This window comes from Siphateles boraxobius, unplaced genomic scaffold (assembly GCF_051911475.1).
Source record: "Siphateles boraxobius isolate OS27281-9 unplaced genomic scaffold, OSU_SipBor_1 26, whole genome shotgun sequence".
NCBI classification, from domain to species: domain Eukaryota; kingdom Metazoa; phylum Chordata; class Actinopteri; order Cypriniformes; family Leuciscidae; genus Siphateles; species Siphateles boraxobius.
The window spans coordinates 26,868,111-26,888,229 of record NW_027508876.1 but is presented as its reverse complement, the minus strand read 5'-3'; the positions used below and the strand labels follow the sequence as shown (position 1 = coordinate 26,888,229).

At 36.4% G+C, this 20,119-nt stretch overlaps 1 protein-coding gene across 2 annotated transcripts in view; it reads left to right on the top strand.

The window, feature by feature from the left end:
* spidr (scaffold protein involved in DNA repair) overlaps positions 1–20,119 on the top strand; it is a 52,620-nt gene that overhangs the window by 8,721 nt on the left and 23,780 nt on the right. For both annotated transcript variants that reach the window (XM_077245233.1, XM_077245234.1), the window contains exons 6-10: positions 2,008–2,228; positions 3,745–3,839; positions 5,540–5,717; positions 12,097–12,307; positions 13,421–13,629. In XM_077245233.1, coding sequence (XP_077101348.1) covers positions 2,008–2,228; positions 3,745–3,839; positions 5,540–5,717; positions 12,097–12,307; positions 13,421–13,629 — 914 coding nt within the window. The remainder of the gene's footprint in view (positions 1–2,007; positions 2,229–3,744; positions 3,840–5,539; positions 5,718–12,096; positions 12,308–13,420; positions 13,630–20,119) is intronic.

The window sequence follows — 20,119 nt, the reverse complement described above, 5'->3', positions numbered from 1 at the left end:
GAAAACAGTTATGGACTTATTTTTTTCAGGATTCTTTGATGAATAGAAAGTTCTATCTGAAATGGAATACTTTGTAACATTATAAATGTCTTTACTGTAACTTTTGATCAATTTAATGCATCCTTGCTGAATAAAAGTATTGATTTATTTTATTTCTTCCCCCCTCCCTTCCAAAAACAATTCTCACTGACCCCAAACTTTTGAATGGCAGTCTATAATGTTACAAAAGCTTTCTGTTTCAGATAAATGCTGTTCTTTTGAACTTTATTTGTTTATACTGTTTTGATTCAGTCTTTCTATATATAATGGTCTCTAGGTCATCTTTGAATGTAAGTCTTTGACATTTAATTTTTTTACGCCTGTTTTGTCGCCTATTTATTTGAGGAAACCCTAAGTATGAGCAATAACAACAGTGATTCTTGCCTTAGCAAACACCAATACTCACAAAGCCAGTGATTTTAGATTTAGTAACTAAATGGCAAGTGTCGTACGTAGGAAGAATGGGTAGGAGTTGCGTGTGGATTCAGAGTTCAGTGGCAGTACTTAAGAAGAGTGATTCAAAGCCTTTTCCAGAGGCCAGAGGTTGAAATGAATGCAGTGCTGGACAAGCAGACGCTTTGGCCGCTTGGGTATTACCATATGTGCAGCAGGATAGATTTAATGGGAGATCACTTAGTTCTTGTTGTTTTTTGTTTTTTTTTGCGTCCCACCTTTGCCCTTCTCACTTATTTTCTTTTCTAGCATCCATGTGAAATATGAATTTGAATGATGCTTGTGTTGTAGATTTTCAGATTTCTGGCTTTGTTTTGGTGGCCCTCAGCCATCTGTAATGACTTGTTTTTGTTCAATTTCAAGGCTCAGCTTAATACTGTGTTGGCTTTCATATCCCAGCATGATGTTTTTGTGTGTGTGAATGAGGTAAAAACACAGGCTGCCATGTTTTTGTAACACCTGTTTAGTCCATAATTTCACTTTGACACCATGGCGGCAGCCTGTCAGGCGGCGTCATTCAGGTACCATAATTTGTGTACTAAGAGTTTGACTGATGAGAGTTTGAAGAGATTGAACACTCAGGGTGTATTGTATTCCTTAAAAGTCTTTGGAAACTTTCAATCACAATATTATGTCAATGTTATTTAGGCTTGCAATCCTGAAATCAGTTCCTCTGTGGGTTTATTGCTGTGACTGAAATTTGACTTTGCACTTTTAATGTTCATTTTATAGTCAAATATTAAAGGGATATTTCATCCAAAAATGAAAATGTTGTCATCATTTACTCACCATCAAGTTTTTTTCAAACCTGTATGAATTTCTTTCTTCTGCTGAACACAAAAGAAGATATTTTGAAGAATGTTGGTAACCAGACAGTTGATGGCTCCCATTCTTTTTCCATACTTTGGAAGTCAATGGTGTCCATCAACTGTCTAGTTACCGACATTCTTCAAAATATCTTCTTTTGTTGTTCAGCAAAAGAAAGACATTCATACAGGTTTGGAACAACTTAAGTGTGAGTAAATGATGACAGATTTTTCATTTTTGGGTGAACTATCCCTTTAAGGAAGATCTGTATGAGGCAGTCGTCACAGGTCTTCAAGGACTATTCAACATTGAGCTATGATGCTCATGTGGATAATGCAGGTTCCAAGCTGACATGTATCACATCCCAATTATTTATCATGTATCATATTCCATCTCTCTCCCCAAATAAGTTATTTTCTAATAAATGCTTTTCTGACAAAAATGCTTTCCTTTCATGCTTGTGATGATCCACATTCGTAAGTGACTTTGGAGTAGTGTTAAGTATTACTATTTTTATAGTATTCATATTTTGAGCTAGGTTTTATATTTTCAGTTTTCATATTAATTGAAGTTTTAGTACTTTTTTACATGCTTTCATTTAAATTATTCTTTTTTATAATTATTTTAATTTATTATACTTTAACAATAACTACACTGCTGTGGATAAAAGAATCTGTCAAATGACTAAAACTATCCTCTCCGTTTTAGTCACCAGCTGAGATTTCAGCCTACTCATCTTACGTCGATAGTGATGTAGATCCAGAAGAAAGCAGAGCAGACTCTTTCCTTGTGGACCCAGCCGAAACCAGCAAACAGTCTGTCAGCGAGTGGGTTCGATCCGCTCAGGCCATTCTTCGCACACCTCAGAAACAAATCGCCAAGAGCGCCAAGACCCCAGAGGACTCGAGTAAAAAGAGGAGATTTGAAAGGTATGATCTATGGTGCTTGGATCTTAATCTTCATTTCAGTGCAACCCTGTGCAAGACAAACTTAAATTATGAGTTCAGTGACTGGCTTTATGATTAAGATTTATCATCTTAACTGGAAGTAATCCTTCACACTGCTATTCATTCTTACTGGGCTCCCCCCCGCCCAATGTTTGATGTCAAGTTCACAACCCGAAAATTCATATCAGTGTAAACACACCGAATACAAAAGAGTTCAAAGTCTAGCAGAAGCAGTTTAACAATACATCCACACCCTTATCATAAAAACCTGGTCAGTTTGGTTTTTGATTGGCTATCGAGGAGTGGTTTCTTTGCACATTTGTATCCCCTTATTTAATTTACCAGAACACTTCCTCCTAAATGCATAAGACACAGCTCCAGATGTATAATACTTTGGCCTTTTTTTCTTATATTACTCAGTAGTCGCTTTCTAGTGGCCATGAAAGATTGAGTACTACTGATGGCATTTTTACCATAAATGAGTCATTTGTCAGATTTAGTGAATGGGAGAGGAAGGACATGTAGAGTTTGTCCCCTCACGGGGGAGCTGTGTCTCTTTTTGACTCTTGTTAGTCCATGCTTTCTCTTTTATCATGCTTTCATATGACTACACATATAAAGATTATAGCATACATATTAACTACCATCCACTTAGCATACATAGCATACATAAAAACTGTAAAGATGAACGCATCATAAACATAATTAAAGCAAATACCAGTTGAGTGCAAGCAGAATGGAGCTTATGCTTTAGTTAATTAGCCTGTCACAAATTTAAGCCAAGTTTTATGAAAGACAAAATGTTTTATAAATATGTATATATTTTTTGCAGTGTGAAGTGTATATAGATTTGATTGGTTTCTCTATGATTTTTATTTTAGTTTGATTCCGTTCAGATTGATTCTAAATGGAGTTAATTCAGTGGCATTGGTTCTAATTGATTCTCTATGACTCATGCCATGTGATTGATTCTAAATGATTAATTCTCAATGATTAATTCTATAGAAATTATTCTAATTCTTTCTTTATTATTAATTGTATTGATCGATATAATGGAATTAAATCTAACTAATTTTCTAAATCTAAGTCTACGGGAATGAATCTCTAACAGTCATTCTGCAGGATTTTTTATAATCATGAATATATGGTATTTATTCTTTGCAATTTATTCCACGTGATTGATTTTATGTGAATGACTCCATGTGGCTGATTCTATTTGATTGAGTCTCTATGTTTGATTCTCTGTCTTTGATTTTATAGAATTGATTCAAGTTGATTCTCTCTATGGATTTGATTCAATAAGATTTATTCTATTTTTTTCTCTATAACTCATTCTGTGTGTGATTGATTCTAGTTGATTCAGTCTGATTCATTATTTAATTCTACATGAATGATTCCCATTATTCTTTATCATTGATTCATATTCAAATGATTCTTTTTGACTGTTTCTATGCGACACTGTGATGGGACTGAATTCATGTGATCTCTCTCTTTATAGAGGAGGTCTTGCTGAAAGGCTTAACCGACTCCACAGCAGGCAAAGATCAGCCATCAGCTTCTGGAGACATCAGTGCAACTCAACCACATCAGCTGGTAAGACACATCCAGTCTGATTCATGTCTGTTTATGTGAAGACTCAATAATGAATGTCGATCAAGTACAGATCATTAGAGGTTAGTTCTCTGTTGCTGACCACTAATGATAATATTGTTAAAATGCTTTCACAATTTAAATGCAAGTCTTCTAATTTGAATACTGCCCATGTCTGATCAGGCCTAATATGCATGCACCAGGAAAATATTTAACCACCAACCCGCAGTTTTCATATTTCCATAATTGCTTGTCACACTTGATGAAATGTGTAGAATATTTCAGTGATGAGATCTCTCAGTGTACAGTTGGATGAGTAGGAGGCTGTGAAAACCTATGATTGTGATTCAGGTGACAACAGCACTTAATTGTCTCTCAGACAAAGCGGCAGGAAACCACAGACACAAACACAATGCAGACACAGTCACACACTTTACGTTTTCATTTTCCATGGTATAACGGATTTCTTTTCAAACAGTGCCCTACTAAGGGGTCTTCAGCATGTGTAGTTTGTTTGCGTAGAGGTTTAAAGAAGTTAACGTTCCAGTTGAAAGTGGAAATTCACGAGAAAACCTATGAGGAAATTAAACGTGAGTGTGATGCACTGAAACTGGAAAGATGTTTAATAAATAGTATAATAATATTAATAATAATATTCAACAGTTGATTCAACAGTAATTAACAGTTGTTATTCATCTAAATCTTTTTTTTTCTCGGAAATGTAGTGGTTTAATGATATTCTAGCCTTGAATGTCTGTCGTTCCACCTTAACTGATTCATTGCATTGCATGCTTGTGGATGTAATGTTAGCTGACTAAGATGACCTCTGAATTTAGTTCTCAAGCCATTTCCATTCACGTTTACTTGTGGAAAAATGATTTAGGGGGACTGAACATAGTTTATGGACAGCTTTGCAACTGGCATAATTCCTTAGAAAATTCCACAGCCTGAGGAACGCATCTCCCACTCACTTCTTGCTCGTTGAAAGATTTATTATTATCTATTTTTTATGCACAACATATTAGCTGGTAAATCACAAATCAGTATGTGCATTTAACAACTTGTTCATTTCCTTTTCCATAACTGTTTTTGGCACTGTTTACCCCCTGAAAAAAGCCAGTGTTCCTTGTATTTTTGTTTTGGATGTGATCGCATGGAGTAAACACAGCCTGTTTCTCTCGCTGCTTTAAATTTTTCACTAAAATTTCCATTACATATCGTTCAGAAGTTCTTCTCTGAAGTCTTGGCTGTACTCGCCATGATTTCAGCTGAGTCAATTGTGTTCATGTGTGCAGTCGAGGTGGCCAAGTTTTCCTTAAACAGTCAGTATGGGAATATATCCCGTCAGAGCTGGATTATGTTTCATTTCCTCAGAACTGACTGAAATGAAAAAGTTGAGACCGCACCAGTGAGAGTTTTCACAGCATAACCCAAAATATCCTGCTGCTGTTATTCATTTACTGGGCCTGTATCGTATCTGTGTTGTTTTGCAAAACTTAATGACTTTGAGAAGGAAACAGTCAGATGCTGGTCATTTAACAAAATGTAAAGCTTACTTATATGCTAATTGTTCATGATGTATAGTACTTAACTGTATTTAAAAATATAGTTATAGTTTTTAAGCCAAAATTAGGACTTAAATTGTAACATGGACAAATATACTGTCCATGTACAGTTTCACACATACATTTCTTTGACCCAAGCTGACAGGCCAGGTGTCCTGACGCTGAGGATTCTGGGAGTTCGAGAGGAATGTGGCATGCAGGCCACAGTGTGTGACAGGCTGCCCGAGGGGGAAAGGTGTGTGGCTCTTTTCAACAAAGCCACGTCCGCCCAGCTACAGCCTGTGCCCGGAGACATCGTCCACATCTACCCACCATGGTGGGTTCTGTTTCTTAACATTTCACCATAAAATGTCAGATTATCTCTGACAATGATAGTCGATACTGTTATTTTTTTGTTCAAACAATCTTTGGATCTTTTGCCAATTTATGGATTACTGACATAATACACTTGATTTTGACAATCGTTTAAAGGGGCAGTGTGTAATTTTTAGTAGCATCTAGTGGTGAGGTTACGAATTGCAACCAACAAAAGTTACGGTCGCCGACAAGAAAATATGTCATCGTCTGAGACAGCAGAGAGTAGCAGTTCAGCAATGAGGTTTCTTTACAAGGATAAATTAAGAAATTATGTTTACTTAATTATTCAGTAAAACTATATGTTATTGCGAATATTATTGTTACTTGTTCATTGTATCAGTGTTTTATTCGCTGAACTAAGTTTGCATTCCTTGCACGAAGAGCAACATATTAACGAAACGCGTTTGTCCGTTTAGGGCTATGGTAGAAACATGACGACACAATATGTCGACCTCCATAGAAGGGGGTGCTTGCGGTTATGGAGATATAAATGTCTCATTCTTAGGTAATAAAACATAACGGTTCATTATGCAAGGTCTTTATACATCACTGAAAACATAGTTATGGATCTTATATTGCATTTCTGTCAATAGATTCTCAGAAATATTACACATTGCATCTTGAAATACATTTAATTTTTGTGTATTATTAGTAGTGCTTGTTCAAGCATTTAAACAAACTTTAACCATAATTATCAAACTTGTACTACGGACATGTATGATGCTTCAGTTTGTGTGGATCGTTGAAGAAAGGTGTACTATTTACTCTTGTGATTGGACTTTTAATTTTCAACCAGAAATCTATAAAATTGGCACAAAATACACTTTCAACTCCTAGTAACCACACAGAATATTTTTTTTTCTTTAATAAATACTTAGATTATAATCAATATAGTTTCTATTTTCTAAACATTATATTTCTATTGAAGTCGTCACCTTTATTTATATAGCACTTTATGACATATAGTTTCAAAGCAACTTTACAGTGATTACATGAAAATGATTCAATGACGCAAACAAAGTTCATTTTTCAAGTCAGTTCAGTGTTGATTCAGTTCCTTTGTAAAGATTGTCAATTGTTAAATTGGTTAATTTAATCTTTAAAGTTCTGTAGAAAACAGTGATGTCATCATCCAGCTCAGTTCTCATATAACAGTGTCAGTGCAGTCAGATCAGTGATATTGCTGAATATTAACTAAGCAAGCCAGAGGCGACAGTATTCTTAAATAAATAAAATGTAAACAACCAGGTTGTTTGCATTAGAAAAATATCTATTTTCCTAATATTTCATAGAGTTAGTTTAATGCTTTAATTAATTTTTTTTGGTTTTCAAAGCTTCATTTCTAATTAATTTTCTGCTTTTTTTGCCTGCGATAAGTTTTTTTTTCAATTTCCTCATAATTTCATCACAACTTGAGTGTAGATTACTTGTATTACGTAGCATTGATGCACATTTCCCTATATCTTCTGTGATAATTAGTGATGAATCACTGTTCGAGCAATAAGCCGCAGGTTGGCAGGAACGGTCTTGCCGTGTGCAGCCGTGTGTTTTGCACAGAGCTGATAAGAGCGAGGGGCCTGCGGGGCTGAAGGTGACAGAGACAGACGAGCCAGTCTCCATCTGTGTGGGAGGACCACAGATCCACGGATCAGTCCAAACCAGAGAGGCCAGGACTCGCCGGAAGCCAGTGTCCCGCCCCTCTCTCTCTCCCCCGTATCGCCCCCATGTAGTGTAGCTCCCACGTCATTCCTCAGCTCCAGGGAATGGCCTGCATACCTCTTCCTGGCAGCTCTGAGCTCATTTCCAGCAAGCTGGGAAAAAACATTGCTGGATCCTTTTTCTTCCCTCGCCTTTTTCTTTCTCTGGGTTTTTTTTGTGAGGAGCGTTAGGCTGCGGATCACAATAACTGTGACAGAGGCCAGAGAGCTGAATAGAAAACACATGCAGCACAGTGTGCTGCTGGCACACTTTCTCCTCTTGTCTCATTTGCTCTCTTTTTTTCCCTCTCCCCCTGTGGAGTGTTTGCTTTAAGGGCAGGCATAGTTGACCCTGGAAAGTCCAAGAGTTCATTTTACCCTGGAAAGTCCACCAGATTAACTCCAGTTCGGCCCCCATAGTTTGCAGAAAATGGGTGGCAGATGATAACACTTTACTTATCGTCAAATATATTTAAAAACCTGTGGGTAGTTGATTAATGTACTAGACATGGAGTTTTTTTTGGTATTTTTATGTCAAAAAACGTATAAATGCAAGAACAATTTTTAAAAAGAGATTTTTAATCTCTTTTTTTTTTCTTCGCTCTTTTCAGTTCAATGAAATAACTGTGCAGTGTGACCCAGGGTTGGGCAAAATTCCAAAAGTAAGAATTGACTTACTTTCAATTGATCAGTTGGAATTTTTATTAATTTGTCCACACACCTCAGGAAGTTGAATTGGAATTAAATGATTCAGAGTAATCAAAAAGGCAGTGGCATTCATTTCCATAAAAATGTTATATAATATAAAATTACAAATAGCTAATGGTGACTAAAACTTTTGCTAATGGAGAAAAATTTCAAACAAGTTTGTTTGACAAACCTTTTTAATTTAAAATGACTGTTAAGACCTGGTCACACCAAAAACGATAAAGTGCCAAAATAGTTCATCGTACAAAAGTAAGAGGACAAGAATGTCCTTAAAATCAAATGTCCTTTCTAACCTGTCCAAGCAATTTGCACCAAAATGCTGTATCTTGATTGGATGCATGGCTGTATGTGAAACATTTTCTTCTCGAAACTGATAACCCCATTGTCATTTTAAAAATGCTTATTTGGCTCCCCTAACTCTGCATATATAGACAGTTTCAGTTTATATTTTGCATTTACCACCATTTGAGAACTACCGTCTTAGATTTGACATACATTAAAGTCAAAAATTGAAAATCCAAAGCAGTTTGGTTAATTATGTACAGCCTGTATTGGTGTATTTCTAATGACTAATTCCATCGCACACAAGAACACACACACACACAAACACACACACACACACACACACACTGTTCCCAGCTCATTCATGGGTCGGCTATGAAGGAAATACCTGTCATCACTAGGTTGCATTTACACCTGTGCCGCACCTCACCTGTGTGTCAGCTCTGACGTCAGCACACTCTTAAGTTTGTACATAACTTCCTTCTCCAATCCACCGGAAATACATTCATATGTATATCCCGATCACCAAGTGACACTGTGTGCAGTGAGTTTAACAAATCTCTCTTAAGACTTTGTTTCCTGTGCACCTGATCTCTAACACTTTGCGTTATATTTTTATTCGTATATAATTTATAAGAAAGGATATTTCTTCATTTGTTTGTAAGAAGTTACATTTATGTTGTTCCGGGAGTACTTCTTTTTTTTATTTTTTTTATTTTTATTTATTTATTGAAATTATTCATAATATTATAGTTTATAATTTAATATATGATTTTATAATTAATATGTATATACATTTTAGAATAATAAAGGCAGCAAAACTAATGGAAGCATAAAGTATGTGGAGACCAAAAAATATCAAACAAATATCTCGTGAGTATATATATTTAAGAAGTTATTTGAGACCTGTAATATATATATTTATTTATTCATCGGTTCTTTCTGGTTCTTGAATCTGATTGACGAGGCAGACGAGCAAATACACAATCTTTCAAAATCACACAAAATTATTTTATTTTATTATTAGTTATTGCACATAGTAAAAATGATTTCTCGTTTGTAGATTTAATGACCAACAAGAAAATCTGAATTTATTATTATTATTTTTTGATTGATTTTTTTATTTTTTTTTTACCTGATTTTTTTTTACCTTTACCTTGGATTGTCAAAGACTGGAATTTTTTTTCCTATTCTTCTTAGGCTGACAGCATATTAAAAAGCGCCTGTTTGCATTAGGGTGGAGAGGACCCCCCTGCCCCCCCCCCCCCCCCCCCCCCCCATCCTGTGTAAACTTGTCTTTGCTGGCTGCCCTGGAGCTGTTGGCTGAGGTTCAGTGTGATTACTTGCCTCTGCTGGCACCTGTTCAATTCTCTCTCAGGGCAGGATGATTTAAATCCTGACGTACATACTACGTCTCATGACATGAGCTTTGCAGGCCCTGGCTTGCAGTAGAGTGGAGGTCTCCGCTTATTGAAGACACGTTTGTTTGGAACAGATCTGTGACACATTACCATACATCCAGTGCAAAGATTGATCAGGCTGTTTGTAACCTACTTCTGAGGCCCTGCGAATGGTACATTCTCATGCATTTGTGACCGGGTATTACTCTTTGTGTTTACCAACTTGTAGATGTTTTCACAAAAGTGTGTATATAATTTGCAGGCTTTTGTCCCCATGTGCTTCGTATCAATAACTAGTTGTAAACACTTTCCTGTACATGTTCCAGTGACTCCTGCCTAGTAGTGTAGATCTTTCCATAATAACGAAACTGATAATAGGTCTTTGTAGGGCTGCATGATTAATCAAAATGAAACTTTAATGTGCTTTTGTGAACACAACTTGTGCCAACCATTATCCCATACTTTTAATGAGAAGTACTTTTTAAAGAGAAGCTTTAAAGGCTTCCTGCTGTTTTCCGTCAAAATAAAACGTAAGAAATTAATTAATTAAATTAAGAAATTAAGACAGCCCTTAATATTACTGTTGTAATCTTATGATTGTAATGAAAAAAATTATTATATTAATTTTCTCAAATGATTGATTTACCCCGGATCTTTGCCAGGACTGTGTTTCTCGAAAGCATTGTAATGGCCCATTCACACCAAGGAAGATAACTATAATGATAATAATAAAGATATAGTTCTAAAAATCATTCTAAATGTAAAAGAATAGCAGTCAGTCCACACCACAACTATAACAAGAATGTCAGAGAAACAATATCTTGGAATCACTTTCAGAATGATTTTTTTCCAGCTAATGAGCAATAAAAACATTGACAACCAATCAGAATCCACATGACTTTAAAGAGCTCAAACATTTAAAGCGTCAGAGGACACAACAGCAGCAGCGCGCTTAGAATAAACAGAATGATTTTGTCTACTGGTTTGGTCGCTAATATAGTTAGTTATTGTTATAGTTATCTTTATAGGTTTCGTTCTTGGTGTGAACAGGCCTTAACCTTAAGTAGATCATATAACCAATGGTTCTCTAATATCAACTTCACTCATGATGCTTTTGAGAAACACAGCCTAGGTGGGTTCCGACGGAAAATGTAAAGTTGCGATTTTCTAGGCTGATATGGCTAGGAACTATACTCGCATTCCTGCGTAATAATCAAGAAACTTTAATGCCGTACCATGATTGCAGCAGGCGTAATGATATGTTCAGGGGCTGCGTCATATCATTGCGTATGCTGCAATCATGGTACGGCAGTAAAGTTTCTTGATTATTACGCAGGAATGAGAGTATAGTTCCTAGCCATATCAGCCTAGAAAATCGCAACTTTACATTTTCCGTCGGTCTTAGTGCACGATGTAACTACAGAAGAGTCAAGTTTTAAATAGGAAAAATATCGAAACACTTTGTTTTGTTTTTTTTGAGAAATGCTAATGGTCTTGTCCGCTTCAATGATGTATGCTAAGCTATGCTAAAAGTGGTATCGCCAGAACCGGAGATTGGCTGAATGGATTCAAAAACGGTCAAACTCAACAGTTTAACTCTGGGGGAGTTGTAAAATGAGCCTATTTCCAAAAAAAAGTGGAGTATCCCTTTAACCATCAGCATAAAGTCTGGCCCACTTTGCAGCTCATTTTTATCCATCTGAAAAGACAAGATGAATAGTGCTTCAGAACGAGCCATGTTTAGATGCCACTCTCTTTAGAGAAGAATCATAGCAAAGGACCAAATTCACCTCTTTCTTTTAGCAAACAACATCTTGGTCTCTTAATAAGGCACACCAAAGAGCACAGCCACAGCGTGTTTCGCGGTTGATCTGTTAGATGGCAAGTACAAAGAACTTATGTCGACTTAAAATCAGCGTTTTCAGACTGCCTGTGAAATGGAAAAGAGCATCTTTGTTGATCAGTTAGTCACTCTTTATCACCAACAGTAGTTTTCCACCCAGGGAGGGATGGGCTTGAGCTTTTGTGTGTAACGTTACCTGAGAATATTTTGAGACTCTTTTATGTGTGTGAGAAGTGTGGAGGTGGTTTTGCTCAGTGAAACCGCTGTCAATCAATGTAGTTGAGTTTTGTGAAAATGTTTTAAAGCGTCAAGCTGTATAAAGAAAGATTTGATGTTTTTGTACTGTAAGTAGTTTTCCAAAAACAACACGATAAAACCAGCAGTACTCCCATTTTTGTCTCCCTCCAGGCAGAATCTGGTTGTGGAAGGGGAACGCTATCCCATAATTCTCAACACCCACTTCAGTCAGAAAATCTGCGTGGATAATAAGCAGGATAACGCAGGCGGACCGAGAGATGCAGTCGCCGTGGAGAAATGCAGACCTCCGCCGTTAACCAGGTGCCTGTGGCGGTCAGGGACAAGCCAAGTGTCAACACAGAAATACATTCCCTGTAAACAGGTTCGTCAGCTGTTCCCTCTCATGTGATCACGGGAAGAAAACAGAAATTCTCAGAAAAGGGACCGTCTAGATTTCGAACTCTGTGTGAAAGTACTGGCGTGCTGTTGGAATGGAGACAGCTGTCATTTCCTGTGTGACACTGTGCAACTGATTAATGAGGGGTGTTTTTATGCATGAATATTTGCTTAAGTGCAGTGTTGTCTATACAAAGTTTATGTTGGTTGTAAACACACCACAGGTTTAAAAGTATAAAGTAACTATTGGTCAATGGGATCCAATGTTGTTTGGTTCCCACCATTCTTTAAAATATATTATAAATATTATCATTTTTGGGTGGAGAATCAATTTAAATGTGCATTATCATATTGTCATCAACACTTAAGCTACTATTCAAAAGGTCAGTAAGATATTTTAATATTTTTGCCAAAAATTGCTAATGCTCACCAAGGCTGCATTTTTTTGACAAATACAGTAAAAACTAGTTGTTAAATATTATTTCAATTTAGAATTATTTTAAAACATAATTTAATCCCAGTCTTCCGTCACATGATCCTTCAGAAATCATTCTAATATGATGATTTGCTTCTCAAGAAACATTATCAATATTGGATAGTTGTGCTGCGTAATATTCTCGTAGTAATAATTTTTTTTCCAGAATTCTTTGATAAAAAGAACGTTCAAAAAAACAGCATTTTGTAACATTATAAATGTCTTTACTATAAATTTTGATAAATTGAAAAAAAATCTTAATGAACTTTTGAACGGTAGTTGTTGTTGTTTTTTTTAGTTAAATTGTTGTGATTTTGTGGTTAAGGCTTAGAGTTGGTAACCAAAAGGGTGCTGTTTTGATGTGTAAGTTTGGTGTTGTCCTTCAAAGCCCATCAGCGTTGAGAGCAAGACACTTGACCCCAGAGCGTTCATGCTTGCAGTGATTTGCAGTGACAAAGAGACCGGAAATCTTTCATTTTCAATGAGAGTTGCTGGTTTGAGGTGATATGGGGGCGTCATTATCCATTGTGCTGTTCTGTGATATTACGTGAAAGTCGTGAAATTTTGACTGGTGTGGTTTGAAAAAAGTTTTAAGATAAACGTTTCCAATTTTTCTGTCCTCAGGTCGGCGAGTTTAACAGAAGTGATATTCGGAAGTCTCTACTGGACGCAGTGGAGGATTGTGGGTCGTTGGGCTCTCAGAGCGGTCCTGTTGAGGTGGTCGTTCAGAGGGTCTACTGCATCCCCATCACCCAATCCCTTCACAGAGCATCTCTCCAGCACAGAGCACTGAGCAAACCAGCAGAACCAGTGCAACCGCAGCACATCGGCAGGTACTGGACCTCTGGCTTTCAGTTGGGGGGGGGATTTAAAAATTGAAAAAGTCCTGCACACTGTTGCATCTTGCAAATTTTTATAAACAAAACTCTCATTTGGTCAAAGACCTTCTAAAATACATAAAGAAATGGTTGTTGTTTAATAAATATACTTAAAATACTAAAAATATAGTACTGTTCAAAAGTTTGGGGTTGGTAAGATTTTTTATGTTTCTGAAAGAAGCCTCTCATGCTCACCAAGCTGCATTTATTTGATCAATTGTATTTCTTTTTTTAAATTTAATTTATTTCTGTGATCAAAGCTGAATTGTCAGCATCATTACTCCTGTCTTCAGTGTCACATGATCCTTCAGAAATCATTATAATATGCTGATTTGCTCCTCAAGTAACATTTCTGATTATTATTCAATGTTGAAAACAGTTGTGCTGCTCAATATTTTTGTGGAAACAACAATGTTGATAAATTTTATGCATTTTTGCTGAACAAAAGTGTTAATTTATTTTACTGACTTCACATTTTTAAATGGTGGTGTATATATGCATACAGATAAATATTGTGCATGACATTTTAATGTCAAAGATTTATTCAAACAGCAAAAAGAGAATTGACATAAATATTTTAATTTAAATTTATTTTACTCCTTTACACTTCTGCTTTGCTATTGTTAAAAGCAATAACAAACTATAGAGTTTTAAGCACAGTTAGCAGCACAGAGGCTTGAGATCTATGTAAGTAAATACGACATGCAGTTTATCAGCAGCTCTCCTTCCCCAGTAACCAGCCAAACCAGTTTAGCAAACCAGTTACATCTCAAGACATTTGCTTTTAATAAAATGTATTTGAATTGATTGGGAATGTGCTTGGGGACATAATAAAACACATTAATTGATATTACTGGTTGATATCACACAGCATGAATATTAGTAGATCTAGTATGCGTTTATAAGTTTATCTGTATGTGTATAGTAGTTTTACGAGTTATCTCTTGAATGCAATACGTCGTCAGATTGTGTGTTTGTTCTGTGTGGACGTGCACTCAGTGTTCCAGTGTGGTATAATTAGGCCATTGTCTGTTCTAAACACCACTGCTGAAGCTCCAAGAGGTCAATCTCCTCATGGAGTGATAAATGGTGAGAGAGAGCAACTTTGCTCCATATTCTGTCAATGACTAACCAAACAACCCCTCCCAGTACATAGAGTACTCTCTCTCTTCCTCTCTCTGTCTCACACAGCTCTTTGCACCACATGGTAAAACTCTACAAACATCTCTAATTAAGCCCAGCAATGTCAGTGATCCATAGCCAGATCTAGAAAAAAGGAAAATAAAGGACAGAAAGTGAGAATTTGCCTTGCCAGGAAAAAAACTACAGCTGAAGAAAGCCTGTTTGCCTGTGCAAATCTCATCGCCATGAGTGGTTGCCAGGGTGTTGCTATGTAGTTGCTATAAAGTGCAACAGTGCCCGCCCACTTTTTGAGATTTTTAAAAATTATTCATTAAAGAGATATAAGCCATGAACCAAGCAAATAAGCTACGAGGTGAATCACAGCATTACAATCTTTTGAAGCAAAAAAGTTTTTGAAAATCGGACAAAAAGACAAAGGTACAAGATGGTCTACTTTACGGTGTTAGTAAGGGAAAGAACTACAATCTCATGAAGCATTGCGAACAGCATAATATATACAAACATTTAAGTATTATAAGAGTGAAGAGAGATAGAGTTGTTTACATCATTCGCAGTGCTTCATGGGAGTGTGTGTGCTATTTTCACTGTACAGCCTCATGGGTAATGTTATTTTTCACCAGGAATTCCACTGTTAAACACAATTATTTTAAAAATAAGATAATAATAATAATAATAATGTGGGCTAACGGCTTCAGTAAAAGCAAATACCATGGATTAAAAACCTTAAATTTTTTTAATAATTCAGAATTATTAAAGATTTTTTTAAAAGGCTGCAGCAATTAACATTTTGTCACAACCTCTAGTGCATGACATTATTTTGTTTGGTTGTCTATTCAGAATCGTGGGAGAATCGCAATTTATTCAAGAAAAAAAAAGTGATTTCTCAATTTATCCAGAATCCTGCAGCTCTAGCAGTTGCTAAGTTGTTCTGAGTGGCTTTTTGCATGTTGCCTTAGTTGATAAGCTGTTTTTAAGTATGTTGCCATGTAGTTGCTAACATGTTTTTTTGCACGTTGCTAAGGTGTCAGAGTGGCTTTAGCACATTGCTGTGCAGTTGCTTAGGTTGTATGAATTTTTTTCTTGTTGCTATGGAGTTATAGTGTTCTGAGTTTTTTGTAGCATGTTGTCATACAGTTGTAAAGAGCATGTGCCTCCTTCACGCTCTGATCTCTGCCCCGCTCCGAGACACATTGATTTGTTGTCAAAAATGCACGTGGTGCTGTGTTGATGAAGAGTGATTGGAAAAAAGAGTCATTTGACGGTAACTGGATCCCCGTCAGACGCTGCTGCTGCATGCCGTAAACACTGAAACACAGGAAGACTAGACACTGTGGTCTGGAGTGTCTGTTGACGGGGAAACCCTGACTGGACCAAACCTGGTGTGAGTGAGGCGACTGACAAAGTTGTACCAAACACATACACACACACATAATGCACAGACCCCAGCACAGGACAGCTGCCATTAGCAAAGTCACTCGCTCATAAATTCTCTTCCTTGAGACAGGCCTCATGATCTCAGATAATAAAAGGGGGATGTTTACATTCCTTTTTAATGCAGTTAGACCAATATGGTATTTTTTTAATGTCCAAATGTCTCAGAACCATTTTTTTAATGAGTACAATGAATAATCATTAAACAGAAAAAACTAACATTTATCTTTGTTGCTAAATAATAATAAATATTTTCTATAAATATTATTAATATTCATGTAATTAATAATTATTATTATTATAAAGATGTATTTTTACAGTTTGTAGTCTAATAATTTTGTATAATTGTTATTTATTAGCAAGTCTTGCATGGGCAGGTAGCTCTCAGAAAATGAAGATATTGTTTCCTTTTCACTTTTTGAAGAAAATACTGCTTTTCCTAAATTGTTTTATAGTAAAAAATATGATTATTTACCATTTATTGTTACTATGTATAAATTCTTTATAATAATTAATATAATAATATTAGAGGTATATGTTTTTTCTGTTTGTAGCCTAATCATGTGTATGTCAAAAAGCATTAAAATAATTAGTACCACTTTATATTAAGTGGCTTTAATTACTATGTACTTACATTGTAACTAATAATTTGATACAATGGACTTATTGTGCACATACATATTTTTACATTATACTTATATTTAAAAAAAAAAAATTTAATTTGAAAAAATACATGCATGTAATTACAGCTGTAATTAATGTATGTAATACATTTGCAATTACACAGTTGACCCTTCCCTTACACCTTAACCCACCCTTAAACCTACTCATACCATCACACCTGACCCTAACCTTACCCATGACCCATCTCAATAGCAGCAAAAGTGTTTTACAATACAACATGAACACAATAAGTACATTGTACATATTCTTCACTGTAACTACATAATACTTAAAGCCACTTAATATAAAGTGGGACCAAATAATTTTTGTCTTGCTAAATTGTTTCGCAAGATTAGTTTTTATCTCTGTTTTGGTTTCTGTCTTACTGTTAAGCTTAAAATGCTACTTAAGAATGAATATCTGTTACATAAACAGATGAGTAATTTATGTTATCAGTACATAAAGTAAGTTACTTTCAACACTATGGTGAATATACAGTGTTATGCATGACACTCTTTACAGCATCAGTTGATAATGCCATCCATAACCGGCAGCCATATCACCCTGTAGCCCAAGACTGGTGCCCACTGAAGTTAAGCAGGGCTGATTCTGGTCAGTACCTGAATGGGAGACTCCTGGGAAAACCTGGATGAGATGTTAGTGAGGCCAGCAGAGGGTGCTCACCCTGTGGTCTGTGTGGGTCCAAACATCCCATATAGTGATGGGGACACTATACTGCAACAAGCACTGTCTTTCAGATGAGACATTAAATATCAGTCAGTGGTCATTAAAAATCCCAAGATATATAGAGAGAGATATTCTGATTGGCTTCATCACTCTGTCTCCTGTCCACCAGTAAGCTGGTGTGTGGTGGGCGTTCTGGCGCTGCACTATGGCTGCCGACGCATCATCCAGGTGATGCTGCACATTAGTGGTGGTTGAAGAGATTTTTGAAGGTTGAAGAGAGTAACCACCCAGAACACCCTAGTAATATCTTGGTAACCATTCACAACACCCTAGCAACATCCTGGAAACCACATACAACACCCTAGAAACAGCCTTGGCAACCACATACAACACCCTAGCAACATCATAGCAACCACCCACAACACCTTAGCATTGTGGCGGCACAATTTTGCATGTGAATATTTCCTTTTGGACTTTAGAAGAAAATACTGCTTGTTTGTTCATTTGCTTTACCAAAGAAATTGTTTTGTGTTTTTAACTGGTACTTTCTCTGTCTTAGTGTTCAATCTTTCTCCAATTTGGAAAGTTAAACCGTGAACTTTAATACTCATATTTATTTGTTTACCTGGTTACACATCTTTTTTTCTTAAATTTTTTTTATTGTTATTTTAGTGTTATTTATTTTCTATTATAGTATTTATTAATATTTATTTAATATTAGTTTTAATTTTGATTTTATTTAAGTTTTAGTAATTGTACTATTTGCTTTTATCATTTTTATTAGGTTGTTTTAATTATATTTCTTTTTAGCTCTTAATCTCTTTTTATTTCAGTTTTAGTTCAACCTTCAATTTATTTCAGTTAGTTGCCAAGGCAACATTTCTAATTTTCTAGATTTCATTTTATTTCAGCTTTATTTAAATTAACAAAAAATATTTGTAGTTTTAGTTAACAATAACAGCACTGGCAAAATTGACATATTGTTCCTTATTTTCAAGCTGTCTTGGCTCTGTTTATAACGCACACAGGCTTAAAATCAGATTATAAGCATATGTTTGAAACCCCTTTTCCCTGTTTATACCCTCCAGCATGCAGCGTAGATGTTGACAATATCTTCAACAAGTCCACCCATCTCATTACAACTGTTAGTTTGCAGTTACGTTGCAGTTTCTCTCGCTCTCTCTCTCTCTCTCTCTCTCTCTCTCTCTCTCTCTCTCGCTCTCTTTTTTTGTATACATTTTCTTTCCCTTCCTCCTCCTCCTCCTCGTTTTTGTGGCCAGTTTCCAGACAATAATTAGCATCTAACTTTTGGTCCAAGAAGATATGTTGTTCCAGTAAAAACTAAGAGCAGTATAAACAGGCTGAAGAAGTTCTCTTTGCTCAGACAGGAGGGGTTGGATGTTTTCAAGAAGAAGTAGAACACAATGTGCTTTATGTGTCAGATTACAGACCTGTTTATCAAAAGCTCTGCTCCCATTGGCCGGCACCGTGTTGGAAGGAATCCCGCCCACTGTACCTTAACCAATCAGCTGCCAGAGAAGTTTTTGTGCATGTGTGAAGGAAATAGAGGGGTAGTGGGGTACCTACATTGTGTGTGTGTGTGTGTGTGTGTGTGTGTGTGTGTGTGTGTGTGTGTGTGTGTGTGTGTGTGTGTGTGTGTGTGTGTGTGTGTGTGTGTGTGTGTGTGTGTGTGTGTGTGCGCCGCTTGTGTGAGTGTTTGGACAAGCTCAATGGATCGCAGTTCCTGGAAGCGCCTCCAAGTTGCTGCGAATTCCTGCGAACGCTCACAATAACAGATTCCTGAAAGTGACTGCCGCTGACCAATGATAGTAACCCGGTGGGGACATTGGCCCTCTGTCCTGCTCCGTTGGAGGAAGCGCCTCAAATGGACCAAAAGGGAATAAAGAAGGGGGTTGTTTATATCAACCTGGCCATATACCACAAAATGCTACTGCCCAGTCACCCCTCCTGTTCTCTGGTTTCATAGACACACGGGTCTAAACAAGCCTCAGTGTTCACAACCGCACTTACTTAACCCCGTGTTCTTTAGCAGCGCTACAACACGGTAACAACAGTTCAAGATGAATCCCCATATGCCAGTCATGGTTCATCAAAGGTTATCTCGCATCGCACCAACATCATTAGTTTTCACATAGTCATATTATTTGCGTTTTACAGTCTTTTAATCAATTTTGAAAGCAGATTTGCTTTTGGACATTTATTAGTGAAACATGAAACAACATCGTTTTATCCTGATCTGGCCCGAGTTGGACACAATGTCTTGTAAAGACAAAGCGCTTTTTGAGAGTTTTTCTTGGTCAGTATAAGTATTAAATGATTGTCATAAAAGTGAAACTGACCCAATACGAGAAGAAATTTGAACCCAACTGAATTCAAATAAAAAGAGGCTTGAGAGAATCTTGTTTTCTGTCGGTTCTGGATGTGAATCAACACATAACTCGACTTCAATTTTGCCTTGTGTAATGTTATACAGCAAAGGTTGAGATAAATAGATGAGAAA